Consider the following 14,286-nt stretch of genomic DNA (forward strand, 5'->3'; position numbering starts at 1 on the left):
AAAGTTGACCTTTTAAATTTAAAAATAGCTGCGGCCCCATCTCTACTAAAGATAGTCCATGGTGCCTCTATGCGCAGGCAGCGCGCTAAGCGCTTTAGCTAAGTTTTGCTCTGATTGAGAGCCCTGTGAGGTGGGTTATATTAGCTCCGAGTGACACAGACAGTGGGCACGGAGAGATGGAAGCAATCGAATTAGCCAAGGTCGCATCTCTAGTCTGCAGTAGATTTCTATACAGTCGTGGAATTGCTCATCAGAGTTTAGGGGACCACAGAGAGGAGAAAAAGGTTCACTATCACCTGCTCCTCTGCACCAATGTACTCTTCCAGCATCTACTAGCAACTTAGGACCAACTACGGGGACCCACCATACTTATTCTGACACGGTGCATTCTCTCCTTTTGCAGCTTGATCCCTGCTACGCCTAAGCCTCTTCAACTTCTACCCTTCACTCCCAAGCAACATGTTCCTCAGGAGATGGCCCAAGAGTTGGATTGAGCAACCCACCCGTGCTTCTACTGGGCCATGACTCAAGGAGGTCACAGGTGAAGGAGGTGACAGTAGCTCGCAGTACTAAAGAGGCTGAGCCTCGTGAAGTACACCATGGCCATAAATCTCCCTCTCCGGGCAGCCCCGCCCCTCCTCCCACATCCACAGCTGACTGCCCTCCCTTAGATGTTTGCACCCTTTGGCTGACCTGTCTGGGATTTCTCTTTTTCCTTCCAGGCTGTCCCAACGGCTCATGACAAGTGCATTTCACCATAGGAGCCCTGAGGCTGGAGAGAAGGCAGGGACACCAACTGATCAGCTGGCCTCCAGCCAAGCGAGTTTTGACCCCAGGTCATCTTCAGTGGTTCCCATCCACGCCTTCCTCGTGCACACTCCACACTGAGTTCTCTGTGCTACCCAACTTTTCTTCAGTTTTCATGTTTTGCCTCCCCTCACCCCATAAATCCATATCTGCATCTCATTTTGTCCCCTACTAGAAAACAAAAACAACAAAAGCCACCTCCAAGCCAACTTACAACCACAAGCTAATTTTAAAATCCTAAACCTCCTTATGCCTTTCCTGAATTTACGCTTTCTCTGTTGCCACAATCCTCACCATCAGTAAGGCTTCGTCCCACTCAGTCCCGAAACTCTTGGCCAATTTGGCGAATCCAGCTTGAGTTACAATGCCCTATCCAATGCCCTCCCATAGAGATGGGTGTCCTGTTAAAAAGTGGCCCCGTCTAGGTCACCTTCTAGCCTCACAGGCTGTCTTACACCACACTTCTGTGAGCAGGAGGTTGAGGTTAGTGCTTCACTCCCATCTGACACGACTTGGAAAAGAAGGCGGGCAGGACAAGATGTACTAGACTCCAGACATCGACAACCCTCTAGTAACCAGAGGGTTCCCTTCTGGGAACCAGAATTTGCTGATACTGCTATTGCTATTTTGGAATCTAGTACTCACTAAATAGATGAATAAGCTAAATAACTAATTAACTGTTTACATATACTTGGAAAACATAGCCTGAGAAGAATCTCTCTCTCTCTCTCTCTCTCTCTCTCTCTCTCTCTCTCTCTCTCTCTCTCTCTCTCTCTCTCTCTCTCCCCTCTTTCCATCTATTTGGGAATGATGGCAAAAAGTGTTCTGACATTCAATGCATTGCTTTTAGGAGTACACTACAAATTCCAGGTTGAGATATGAGAAAACACACAGAAAGGGAGGCTCCGGCTAGGCAGTAAGACGCTAAGACACCTTCCTGGGGCTTTCTAACTAGCTTCAGGGGAAGTCATATGTACTAAAAGGACACTATTAAAATATGTGGCGGGAAGTCATTTCCCCACTGGCCTCGAAGCTTCAGGCAGGGAATGGTACTGTTTCTGACTCTGCAAGCTCAGAGTCTGGGACTGTTCTTCTCCGCATCCTTCAGAGTCTGGGACTGTTCTTCTCCGCATCCTTCAGAGTCTGGGACTGTTCTTCTCTGCATCCTTCAGCCACCTCCACCAGCAGGGAAAACTGAGCTCTGGGTCCAGCAATATCCCCCAGAGAAACTAATCTTTCTTGATGTGTCATAAAGAAACAATTCGATTTCTAGAACCTTCTTTATGATGTCTCAAAACTCATGTCTATTTACCCTTGTGTAGAATTGAGGAGCCACACTGAGGATATAAGTTATGAAAACAAGGAATAGGAAGTCAGAGTTTACACCAAAGGGGATGTTAATCCTTTTCATTTTATCCTAAATTTTTGAAGCTGACTTGAAATAATAAAAAATAAATAAAAATAAAAGCAAAAACTAAGATACAGGAGGCTTGGTCCCCAGTCAAAGAAAGGAAGGGACTAACTAATAACTAGCTTGTAAATTAAAACACTCCAAATTGTCTTTTTAAATATTAAATATTTCAACAGAATTATTATAGCTTATTTTTTTTGTGAAAAGAGGTTTTCTCACAAAATAATAAGAAAATATTATTTCTCACAAAATAAAAATAAGAAAGTGGCATCAATGTGTCTACAAATACTAATAAACACTCTTTATTAAAAACAGAAAGCCTCTCCAAATTGGAGACTCATTTTACTGTTAAATTTTGCTACAAAGCCCACCATGGTTAGAAGGTTCATTTTCTCCCAAAATTTGGGGGGAAAATCTAGTCAATATAAAATAGAATCATTCCTGGTCAAGAATGTATTTATTTTCTAAGCATTGGAGTTGCTATAAAGGTATAAGTAATTACTTACTAAGAAATGGGACGTTTTTAAATCTATATAATTCAGTGTAACATAATTCCTTAAAAAAGAGTCATTTTTGTATGAATACTTTTTTCGTCTTTGTGGCTTTCCCACTGTGGGGAAGTATCTGGTGTTCTGTCATCAGCTGAATGATCAGGTAAAATTAAAAAAAAAGTCAACGAAAGAAAAATAATTTGATATAAACCATCAAAATATTTTGAGGCATACTTCATGATGTATTTTTCATCTTCAAATCTAAAACAACGCAACCAGAATACTGGCGTCAGCACACATAGTGGCCCCGAGCATGTCCGGCCAACGTCCTGAAAGGGAGAAGAGCACATCCACTGGCCAGAATGCATTCCAATATGGCAGCTGCATGGCTGCCTGGTTGCTATGGCGACATCCCCATCACAACTTTGCTTTCTATACTCCAGACCTGTTTGCGACAGGTCAAGGTGCTTCCTATGATGGTGCCTACACCTGCACAGCACACTGTTGCCAGCCGTAAGAGCTAGGGGCTGCTGCCCTAGGGATTAGTGTATAGGAGACCAGAGTGGCAGATGAGAACGAAAGCTCACACTGGGAAAAACTTCACAGAATGCCATCCAACGGGCAAGGTCCAAAACGCCTATCATATTTTCACAGGCTAGCAGGGAAAACATTCAAATCCACCCCTTTCAGCTGGAATAAACTGATAGTGAGAACGTTACTGATAAAACAGCCATAGGAGAAAACAAAGGGAGGCCACTCATATGGCCTGTATGGCTTTGCCTCTGCGTGATTAACATTTTAATAATCTAGAATAAGCTGAGTTGTGTTACATTGTGTTAAACTGTGTCATGTGACTGGCTTTTTTTGAAAAGCCGGTATCTATCAGCACGGCTGAGGCTCCTATTGAGACGAGCCAGCTCACCGTTCTAAGCATTGAAAGAAAACCATGCTCGTAAAGGCAGGAATTCTGATTCCCAGACTCTCAAATCTCCAATCCAAGTGAGAAATGACATTTGCCATTACTGATATCACATGCTAAGTATCAGTTCAAGTGCCCACCAACACCAGGGTACACTGACACCGAGTGTTGGAGAAATACACTATAGGCTGTCTCATCACCAAAATAAAAAAAGATAAACTATGTTAAGAGTTAGGGACATAATCCATAAAAGCCTTTGCAAAACTTAGAAAAGAACGTGATATCCAATTAGGAGAGCCAGAGGCTGGAGAGGGAGGTCTGGGAGAAAAAAAGGCCTCACTAGGGAGGTAGCATTTCAGACATGCCTAAGCGGCATGTTGTTTCAGTACATGTTTACTGACAAAAAAAAAAAAACAAAAAAAAAAAAACAAAACAAAACCATACAAAGCCAGGATAGAATTCCCATATCGGGCACACTCAGTTTCCCTCATTACTAACGTTTCACACCAATCACAATTACTGAGCCCATATTGCCACAGCTGTTTAAAGTGCACTCTCTACTGGGCTCCCATAGCGCTCAGGACATGTCCCCTTTCTGTTTCAGGAGCCCACCCACGTCACATCACCTCGTCACGGCTCCTCCTGGTCGTGAGTTTCCTACACTTTCCCCTGTTTGTGACCCGAGGAATTCTGACCTGGTATTTTGTAGAATGACCACTAACTGTAATCTGCCCGTTATCTTATTCCTGCCATTAGACTGGGCCCAGGTCATGCTCTGAGTGTAACAATAACAGATGCCGAGTGCCATTTCTATCCGATCGTATCGAGGATATGTGCTCAGGACAGATGACGACGGCCGGTGTTGGCCTTGATGACCTGGCTAAGGCAGTGGGTGTTAGGATTCTCGCTGCAGAGGCAATTCCCCCACCCCCTCAATTTATTCTGCACCGTGTGGGTGGAATGTGCAGACCCCACATTTCAGGGCTGGGACTTGAGCTCTCCTTTCTTGTAGGGAAAGAACCTAACCTGCAGAAGTGACAGAGTGCTCCTGCCCAGGAAATTTGTCTGTGCTCTCCACTCCATCATTTGTTCAGCCTAGTTTTGCTGTTCTTTTTGTTTTTAATCAGTACGGGTTGCGAGTATTTGGTCTATAATTTGGGTCATAACCTAATATCACATTTTCTTGCTCAAATTGTTCCAGCTCAGGCCAGTGGGTGTTCTTTCGCTGTACTCTTGCATCAGGTTGCTATGTCCTCATCACGGGAGGGCTGTGTGTGTGTGTGTGTGATCACGTCCTTTATTTTCTGGCACAAGATGCTCCGGGCTCTTCTTTTATATTCCCTGTCCAGTTCTCTAGAAGCAGCTATTTCCCTAAGGAACCCCAATTCCTCTTACTGCAATGTGGGATCAAAAAACAGAGTATCCGTGCTAGCAGCACTCATGACACTGGACTATGGGTGCTTGTCACTCCTGGCTGACAATGCAAGAGAATGTTTGTGGTATACCAGATGGCTGAGATATATAAGGTGGATGGAGGGTTATGTATGTTCTGAACATACTTTTTGTACATTACAATAATAACAAGAGGTGGTGTGCCTAGGTTATTTCCAGCGTCATTCAGAAGAATAAGAGATACATTTATTTATAGGGAAAACTGGATAAACTACTTTGCTACTGCTTAATGCAAACATTTATTTATAGAGAAAACTGGATAGACTATTCTTTGTTACTGCTTTAAGCATTTTTTTTTGCCAGAAGAAGCTCAGAATTTTAGACATTCCTACAACAAACAACAACAAAAAAAACAAGACAACAACAAACAAGCCCATGTCCGATTGTTAGAGGATATATTTTTAAATTATCAAAAGAAACAAAGGTGAACTCCCTGAAAACAGAAATGGAAATTACAAAACAAAGCACTGGTTTTGTAGCTTTGTAAAGGTCATGGGGGAAAAAGAAGAGAAAAGAAAACATAACTCCCCTGGGTTTGTCCCGGCATCACCAAGCTACCAGTGGACATAATGGGATGGGAATCAGGATGGCAGCAGAGCCCTTCCTGCTCCACCGCCCACACAGAAGAAGGCTACTGATGATGTTCTTTTATGCATGGAAATAAATGATCTAAAACACTCAGTCCTGACTGTGATTCTGACTACAGAGTCAGAATTTGTAAAAATCACCGTGGCAGCTATGGCAGACCAGGAAGCTGAAGCCCAAGGGTAAAGGGGTCCAGTCTACCCTAGCCAAAGGCAGAGGGTGGCTCTATTCCAGACAAATCAAGGGGCCACCATGTCTGAGCAGTGGGCAGCGAGGATGGAGAAACTCTCCTGCAGAAGTGTGCCATTCTCTCCTCTAGTAGAGAAATCTCATTGGTAGCAAAAATAAATAAATAAAAATTTAAAAAAGAAAAGGAAAAAGAAAGAAAGAGAAAAAAAGAAAATTGCAGCTTAAAGCCATGTCCTTCGTATCCTAAGGGAACGGCTACATTGTTTTTGTTGCCATTAGATGACAGCACTCAGTGTCCGTTAGAAGTGAGCAGAGCCTGTGGCCCTTGGGTGCAAGTTTCCTCTGTTTGTCACACATCCGTCACGGCGCAGATGGGAGGCATCAGCTACCATTGCTTAACGTGGAACGTTCTGGGAAGGATTTACCTTCTGAAATTGCTTTGAATGAGACAACATATAACAGCAGATATCCAAGAATACCGAAAGCACAAAATCTGGCAAACAGTACCTTAGACTATACTTCCTACCAGAATAGAAATACCACTGTGTACTACACCACACAGAGGACAATGCTGGATTCTCCTAACCTCATTGTTTGTGGACGGAGCACCCAGTGTGTGCTCTGCTCTATGCTGACTATGCTGGACTCTGTGTACTTGTAGCTTGTGTTCTCTCTCCTCTCTTCTATCTTCCTCCCTCTCCCTTCCCTCTCTCCCTCCCCCTTCTTTCCCTAAACCCCTCCATAGTGTCTCCTGTATCAGAGGCTGGACTTGACCTCTATGGCATGGCAGATGACCTTGAACCTTCTGTCCACTTCCTGAATGCTAGTATAATAGACACATACCAGTGTACCACATGGCCCTGCTTATGCGGTGTAACAGATAGAACTCGGGCTTTCATGAATACTAGGCAGGTGCTCTACCAAGTGACCTACATCCCTAGCCCAGCATTTCAAACTTATGTCCCTTCTTGCTACTCGTGTTTACAAACGAAAGACACTGAGCTTTGGGACAGCAGGGCTGGCTGCCCAAATTATTAGGTAGGAAACACCAGCGCTGGAATCTGAAACCTAGTTCGCCTGACAACAAACATCCATGTTCTTTCCACTCTGCAGAGCCGCTGTAAGCACTAATAGTGGCTGCTCTCGGCCAGGGAGTAAATGTCACCCATCTTCTTTACACAGAAAGTTCAGCAAAACATTTTTAAAAGCCAAGAATCCCAAACAATAACAAAAGAAAATGCTTGGTATTTTCCACAGCACACGATCATAAACCCATTACTACCTTAGCTGCTACGTCCAAGTTAACTTGGACATCCTAGTGGATACCACAGAGCTGTCTGCTCTGTGAGAATATATCTAGGCTCTTCCACTGCCAGTGAAGAAATTTCCTCCCTATTACAGGAACCCACACGTCACAGAAGCATCAGGTGCTTCTACCTGTCTATTCGTCTTGTTATGTGCAAAAGAAGTTGTTGAATCCATCTGTAGCTGTTTGATCTCAGCCAAGCATTACATTTTATTTTTAAAAAGGGTGCGGATAGGTGCCCAAGGCTCTCCCACAGAAGCCACTACTTTCCTGTAAACCAAGTCGACAGGTGATAACTGAACGCATTCTTCTAGCAATGATTAATCTTCCGGAGCATAAAAGTGAGGAGTGTTCTCCCGAGGTTGACCGACACCAAACGCTGATAGGAGGACTGGGCTGATGACAGTGTCGCTCGTCACCCGCCTCGGTCCCTCGTTAAAATCAAAGGCCTGACTAGTCTTCACTGAATGTTCCCAGGCTAGCGAGATGGTTCAGGAGGGAAAGGTGCACGCCACCCAACGTGCTCACCTGAGTCTGAGCCCCAGGACTCACGTGAGGGCAGGAGAAAAATCACTGCCACTTGTCCTCTCTCCAAATGAGTGTGCGCACGTGTTCAGACAGATACACACATGCGCATAAACTTAAAACATTTCCAACAAGTGTTTCTTCTTTCCTATTATTACCCAAAAGCAAGGGAGCATTTTTTTCTAATTGTGGCCATATAAACAAGGATCCGAAATCTTGTATACTCATTGTGAGGATGTAGATGCAAAGATGCTACAAAAACTACAAAGATGCTTTTCCTTTATTGAGTAGCTGGAAGAATAAGACACCAAATTCAAACCACCATGAAGCCACGTTTCGAGTTTCTATAGCTATAGAAGAGCTTTACTCTTAAAATTTATGTATTCATTTAGGCATACATATGGACTCTTGACAATTCTCTTTTCTATGTTTTAACACTTAAAAAATTTTTAACACTGTCCCTATTTTTATTCCATAAATTAAAATGGCTTTTCTAACTAACTTAGCTTCTTTCTTAATGGAATTTCAGTCTTTCTGAGTCACCTTATACTTTAGCAGGGACGGTATATCTTAGGACTCTGCCACAGCTATGAACATCCCATCTTCCTTCCTGCAATCCCTCTGGCCGGAAGAAAACCGTTATCAGCACCCACAGCAAGTGCCAGCCTGTGCTACGCACACACAGGGCAGCAGGGGGAGCCAGCGGGAGAAATCGCTGAGAAAAACCACTCCAGAAGAGCAGAGAACAGAAGACAAACTAAGATGCTCAAAGAAGCCTTAACGGTGTGTGCAGCGCAGGCGTGAGGGCCTCTGAAATGAACCATTGAAAAACCTTAAGTCTCTTCAAACGATGCTCGCGTCCCAACTTCTAGATGGACCCGCAGTTTGGAGCCCAGTGATTTCCTGCAATGCTGAGTTGTCAAATAGCCCCCGAAATTTGAGAGCAAAATATAAAGTAACAACTTTATATTGAGAGCTTCTAGGGAGATTTCAAAATGATTTCATTTTACTCCTTCAAATATCACTGCACTTACACGGAAGACCTAGTATCCTGCGCACAAGGTCATGAGAGAGAAGACTGTTACAGGGTACCACGGCAGAGGGCCTGACTCCTGTGGATACTCTCTCGTCCTCAGTTTACCCATGGAAGAGCTGGTGTTGACCAGAAACATCACTAAAGTATTCTGCATCTGAGAGTATTTTTACTTTGAAAGTATTTAGCTTTGCAAAATCTGTGTAGAAGAACAGCAAGTGTCCCAAAACTAGTACGATGATACTATATATGTCCTGAAGACTAAGAAGGCCTATGTTTTCAGTTACAGCAGGACCAAGAAGTACCTCGTTTGGCCTGGAATTCTAAACATGAACTTTAAAAAAGCCTGAACATCTACTCTGAACTTCAAAGTCTTCTAGTTATCTATGGGCGATAAAGTCAGTTATCTATGAACTAAAAAAAATAAATAAATAAATAAATAAATAAATCTATGACACATACAAATCCCGTCCAAGAAATTACTCTTGGGAGGTAAACTACTGAAAGCAAATATTTCATACAAACGGAAACTCAAGAAAAATCTGACTTCCAACTCTTATATTGATCATTCAAACAAATTATTATTGTCTCAATTATGCTAAGGAGATTGAAGCTTTAAAAAAATTTTTTTTGAGCTCAGTAAGTAAAGAACAAAACTCTAACTGAACTTTCAGGTTTGTCCACCTCCAAAGATCGGAGGTTTCACTAAAATTGCCCTCAATTGTAGCAGTGAGGTTCCGGGGCCAATCTGTATAAATCTTAGGGAGATTAGTGTACTTACGAGGGTAAATGCCGTGGATTTAATCACTCAAATTAAATGCCATCTGGAATCTCTTACCCCCTGCCCTCAGTACAAGCGTATCACATGTGTGACAGCCAGCCCTGGTCTTGGCCAAGAAAGCAAGCATATTCTTGTCCCCACATCATCGACCAGCAGCCTGTGTGCACTGTGACAGCGATACAGAAAATACAGACAGTTCAGCTAGTTGTCTTCTGTCGGACATCACTTTAGAACTGCTCAGTAACTCAGATTTCTTTTGTCGAGAACTCTCCAATAGATGAATTATTTGTTAGCAGGCTTGAGGACCTGGCTTCCCACTTTCTAACTCTCAAATCGCCTCCATAATAAATCATGTCTCATATAAAATAAATCAGTTTAACAATCTTAACTTGTTATTAGTGAGTTATTGTGTTTTTTTAATGTATTAGGGAAAAACTTTTTTCAACTTCCCCAGAAGAGGCAAAGGAAAAATGAGTCAAATACATTGACTGAATATAGGGAAATAATTATAGCAACCAAACGTAACTTATGAGACAGATTCTCTCTTGACTAGCGATGTCCCAAGAAAGCTGTTCATATTGCTAGTCCAAAATGAAGGCAGGATGTCACTCACAGCTCTCGGTTGACCAGTTGTTCCAACCCACTTCATTGCTTGGTGGAAGTGGCTTATTCCTGCCCCTGTTTATTAACCATAAGGGTGACTTTACAACCTTTACCAGGGACTTTTTTCTAGGCTAACTTTCTCATCTCTGAAAGACCATGCAAGTGGAACACTAGTTTAGAAATGAATGAATTTACAAAGAAATGAATAGCTTCGACACTTAAAAAAAATCAAGCAATGGCTAAGGGAGCCAATGTGAGTATAAAACGTGTCACGTCAATAATCTTTCAACTTTGAGGCATAAGCATAGTTGAAGGCATTTTGAAAAAGTATCATTTCACTTCACATATATCTTACTTCAGCCAAATAAACCCATCTCACATACATCCTGTAGCAGTTAATACAAAGTTTGAAGACCTTTTGCAACAAAGAGTTAAGAAAGACAAAGGCCTGTCTAATTGGAATGCCTGTTAAAAAAAAGGTATTATTTTGAGCAATAACTATGACGTAAAGTTTTCGGCTTAAAACACAAACAAAAACCACTTCACAGTTTAAGTCACGATACTGTTCGATCGCCCATCAATTATTCAACTCAAACGCAGGTTTCAACACTAAGTCTATGGATTTTAAGGAAAGTAGCGGCTCAGGTGCATGAGAAGTGCTGTCAAATTACATTGCAAGCACGGCAAATGCCTGCACCTGGCAAGGGGCTTTCAGGTTCTGAGCTGCAAAGAGACGCGAGAATTCGAGCCTACTGAGAAAGGCCCTCTCAATATATGAACATTGGTCATATTCAGCACATCTTTGGCTTTAAAAAGCAAACTGTCAAAAGAAAACGATTCCTATTTTATAAAGTTTGAATTTGTTAGTCAGATGGGAACAATGGCCCTGAACGCTGCTGCAGGGAGCAAGAGTCCCAGGAAGAGAGCAGGAACTGGTCATTCCAATGGAGAGCCAAGACAAATTTAGAAACGAGGCCCAGGTGACAAAAAGCAACAAACAAAAACAATCAAGAATGCAGATTTGATTATCAATGTGGTACACACCAGCAGGCGCATGGGGTTAGCAGGTGAGTTAATATTTTGGGAGAAGCCCCTTCAGTTTAAGGCCACTTTTCATTTCAACAACAACATTATCTCCGTGAACAGTGTTACAGACACACCAACCCAGTGGCTGGCTGACGAGCTATGGCATTTTTACAAAAAATCTGCGGGAGAAATAAAGCAGGTGGGGAAGAAACTACGCTGAGCTCGCAGCATGAAAAGACACATTCAATAAAACGACCAAATAAAACCGGTAAAATGTCATAACCCTCCTGACCTTGTAAATAGGTGTCCAAAACTACAGACATAGCTCCAAGAGACAACTATGTCTAATGGCCACACGTCCTTACTGACTCCTTCAGCCCTTTGCATCAAGCGCTCAAGCTTTCCTTGGCCCCCTAAGGCACCCGGTCATTAAAGACCATATAATCTCAATTATTTCTTTGCATAACCAAAGGCATAAAGCACACACTTGTGTGGCTGTTTTAAATGCAAACTCTGAAAGTACCTTACCTTACCTCCTCCTAGGCTACTTCAGGGCTGCCTGGTGCTGAAGGTTACTTCTCAGCCCCCTAACTCCATTAACTGCCAAGACTAGCAGCACCTTGGCACATACGGCACAAATGCCCAGCCGAAGCCTAGTGGTAACTAAATGACCTTAGAAACCTGGATTTGGTCTCCGAGGCTGAAGGAGACAAAGGCAGCATAATGACCTTCTAACTTCGTTAATATCTCCTGTGGATGCATACCGGGGATAGAACATTTATATAGAATATTTAAAACCCGAGTTTTAAAAGGTACCCCGAGAACCAGAGAAATGGCAGCGAAGGTTGCAAGTTCAGTGAACTCTGCTGAGTTTGAGTGAGGTCGGTGGTGGCGTCCTAAGTGACTTCACGGAGTCCTGCAACTCTTGTTTCCAACCAGGAATCTTAAGCAGTACCTTTGATAACACGCAACGCCACCAGACCCTACTGGGTTTCTGCTGCAAGGGCAAAGTGTCACTCTAAGCCCTTCGTCCTAGGGATGCTAGAACTATGTCAAAGTTGCTGTTGTAAAATGTTTTATCTAGCTACAGGGAGGCATGTAAACAGGAACCTCCCTCCAAAGGAGCAGAACAGCTAACATGCAGTAAGCATGACAAATTTCTCTCTGTGTTTCCCCAAGCCACGGGGATCGGTGATTCCCCAGCGTGGGAATCAGCAGTCTAGCAACGTCACTGACACTCGAACCAGAGCGGGGGGCTTACCTTGTTGGAGGCCATCTCACTGACGGAGTGCCTGGTCTGCAGGGTCTCTAGCTGGTCCAGACACCAGTCCAGCTCCTCCAGGGTCTCGCTGGCCAGTTTCTGGTAGGCCTCCTCTGCGAAGAGACAGGGAAAGGGGGACTCAGTTCTCAAGCGCTTCACGGGGCCACCAGCGAGTTCAAAGGGGGCCATCCTGCCGTACCCCGCCATGCTCGGATGCCCGGTGCCCGCACATGAGGGCTGCTCCTTCATATTGCCGGGCCCGGCGGCGCGCAGGGGGTTGAGGCTGGACTGGCGGGGCCGGGCTCAGGCTGGCCAGGATGCTCCAGCTTGACGTCGCGGGTCGGCCTCCAGGGAGGGGCGCAAAGTGCTGCAGGCCAACTTTGGCACGGCTACACGGGCGAATTCGCAACGGCTCAAGCTCGGGGTTCCCTGCTCTCGCTCGCTCGCTGGTTCGATCAGATGCTGCCCCGGAGTGGCGCGCACGGGCGGGCGGGGGAGGGAGAGGGACGCCCCGCAGTCGGGCGAGCGGTCCACGGGTGTCCGCGTCCCGCAGCCGCGCGGCTCCACGCCACCTCCCGCCGAGCCCCGCGCGCGAAGCGAATGAATCAGCCGCGGCTGCCGTTTCCTGTTTTGTCGCTCAAGTCCGCGGGCGGGCGGGTGCAGCGCCGCTCCATGCTGGCTTTCCGGGAACACTCCCCCTCGTGCCCCTCGCGGCCCCGAGGCGCTGTCTGGCTCCCCCCGCGACTCCTTACGAAAGGATTCCGAATTGCAGTAGGCTGCCCGTGTCGCCCGCCCTGCCACCACCACCTCCTTGCCGCGGCATCGCCCCCCGAGGCAGCCGGCGCCGCTGCTTTGAAGCGCAGCCGGGAGGGAGGCGCGGCCCTGCGCGCGCGTGTGTGCGGCGCTTCTGTGGGACTGGTCTGCACCAGGGCGGAGGAAAACCCGGCGTGGAGCGCCCGTCGCCCGCCACCCGGGGTCCCCGCGGGGCTCAGGCGGGGCTGGCCGGCCCCCAGCGCGCAGGCGCGTGCGGCCAACCGAGCGCGCACCTGCCCCGCGGGGACCCCGGGCCGGTGCACAGAGGAGTCCCTGGGCCCTCTGTCCCAGCTCAGCCTGCCAGGCCTGGGCGTCCGGGGAGAAAGCAAGGTGACTTAGGACAATCACTACCTTTCCTGCAAGACAAAGTTTGGGTATTTCCCTGGGTTTAGGATTTACTTTCTTGAAGGGGCAGGATTATGAGAATAAAATAATTTCTATTAAGGGCAGACTGCCAATACTCAGCCAGCTCCTCTATATTTTAGTGTGGATGTAAACAGACATACCATAGTGCTGTGGGGTCAAAATGCCTTCGAGCTTGACAACAAGCTACATTTCATGTTTCCGAATCGTCGAGGAGTCACCTTAAGGAACAACAATGTAAAGGAACCAGGGTAAAATTTACACACGGCCTTCCCTGGGTGTCTCCTCTGAAGAATGCACAAAAACACTCTGGACTTGGGTCCAGGACAGAAAGTTTAGAAGTCTGTTTCTGCCCACTGTAGACGAAATAAACATCAGAAGCGTTGTGGGGAAATGGGTTCCGTTGATAAAAGCTGACCGAAGGACCTTGGGCACTTTTCCTAAAGTGATCAGTTCCAAAACTGACCACGAATATTTCAGAATGAGAAAAGTCGAAACCCCAAGGGTCTCTCCTACAAAATTGTCAGCAGAAAGTACAGGGTCCTCCTTTTCATCTTCCAATCGACAGTATTGTGGGGTAAAGAAATTCGGTCCCAGTGTAGATTCAAGTAATTATTAGAGATGGCAAACAATTCCGTGGGTTGAGTCTCAAATCTGGGATTTCCCTTAAATGTATAAGTTTCAATAACTTCCAGACGGAGGAGGTAGGCTTGCTACTTGG

The 14,286-nt window shown here is 45.3% G+C and overlaps 1 protein-coding gene across 5 annotated transcripts in view; it reads right to left on the minus strand.

The window, feature by feature from the left end:
- The window catches only part of Pde4d (phosphodiesterase 4D), a 683,624-nt gene that overhangs the window by 41,394 nt on the left and 627,944 nt on the right, over window positions 1-14,286 (minus strand). For all 5 annotated transcript variants that reach the window (XM_038322667.2, XM_038322669.2, XM_038322668.2 and 2 more), the window contains exon 6: window positions 12,390-12,502. In XM_038322667.2, the coding sequence (XP_038178595.1) occupies window positions 12,390-12,502 (113 nt within the window). The remainder of the gene's footprint in view (window positions 1-12,389; window positions 12,503-14,286) is intronic.

This window comes from Arvicola amphibius, chromosome 3, assembly GCF_903992535.2.
Source record: "Arvicola amphibius chromosome 3, mArvAmp1.2, whole genome shotgun sequence".
In the NCBI taxonomy this organism is placed as follows: Eukaryota; Metazoa; Chordata; class Mammalia; order Rodentia; family Cricetidae; genus Arvicola; species Arvicola amphibius.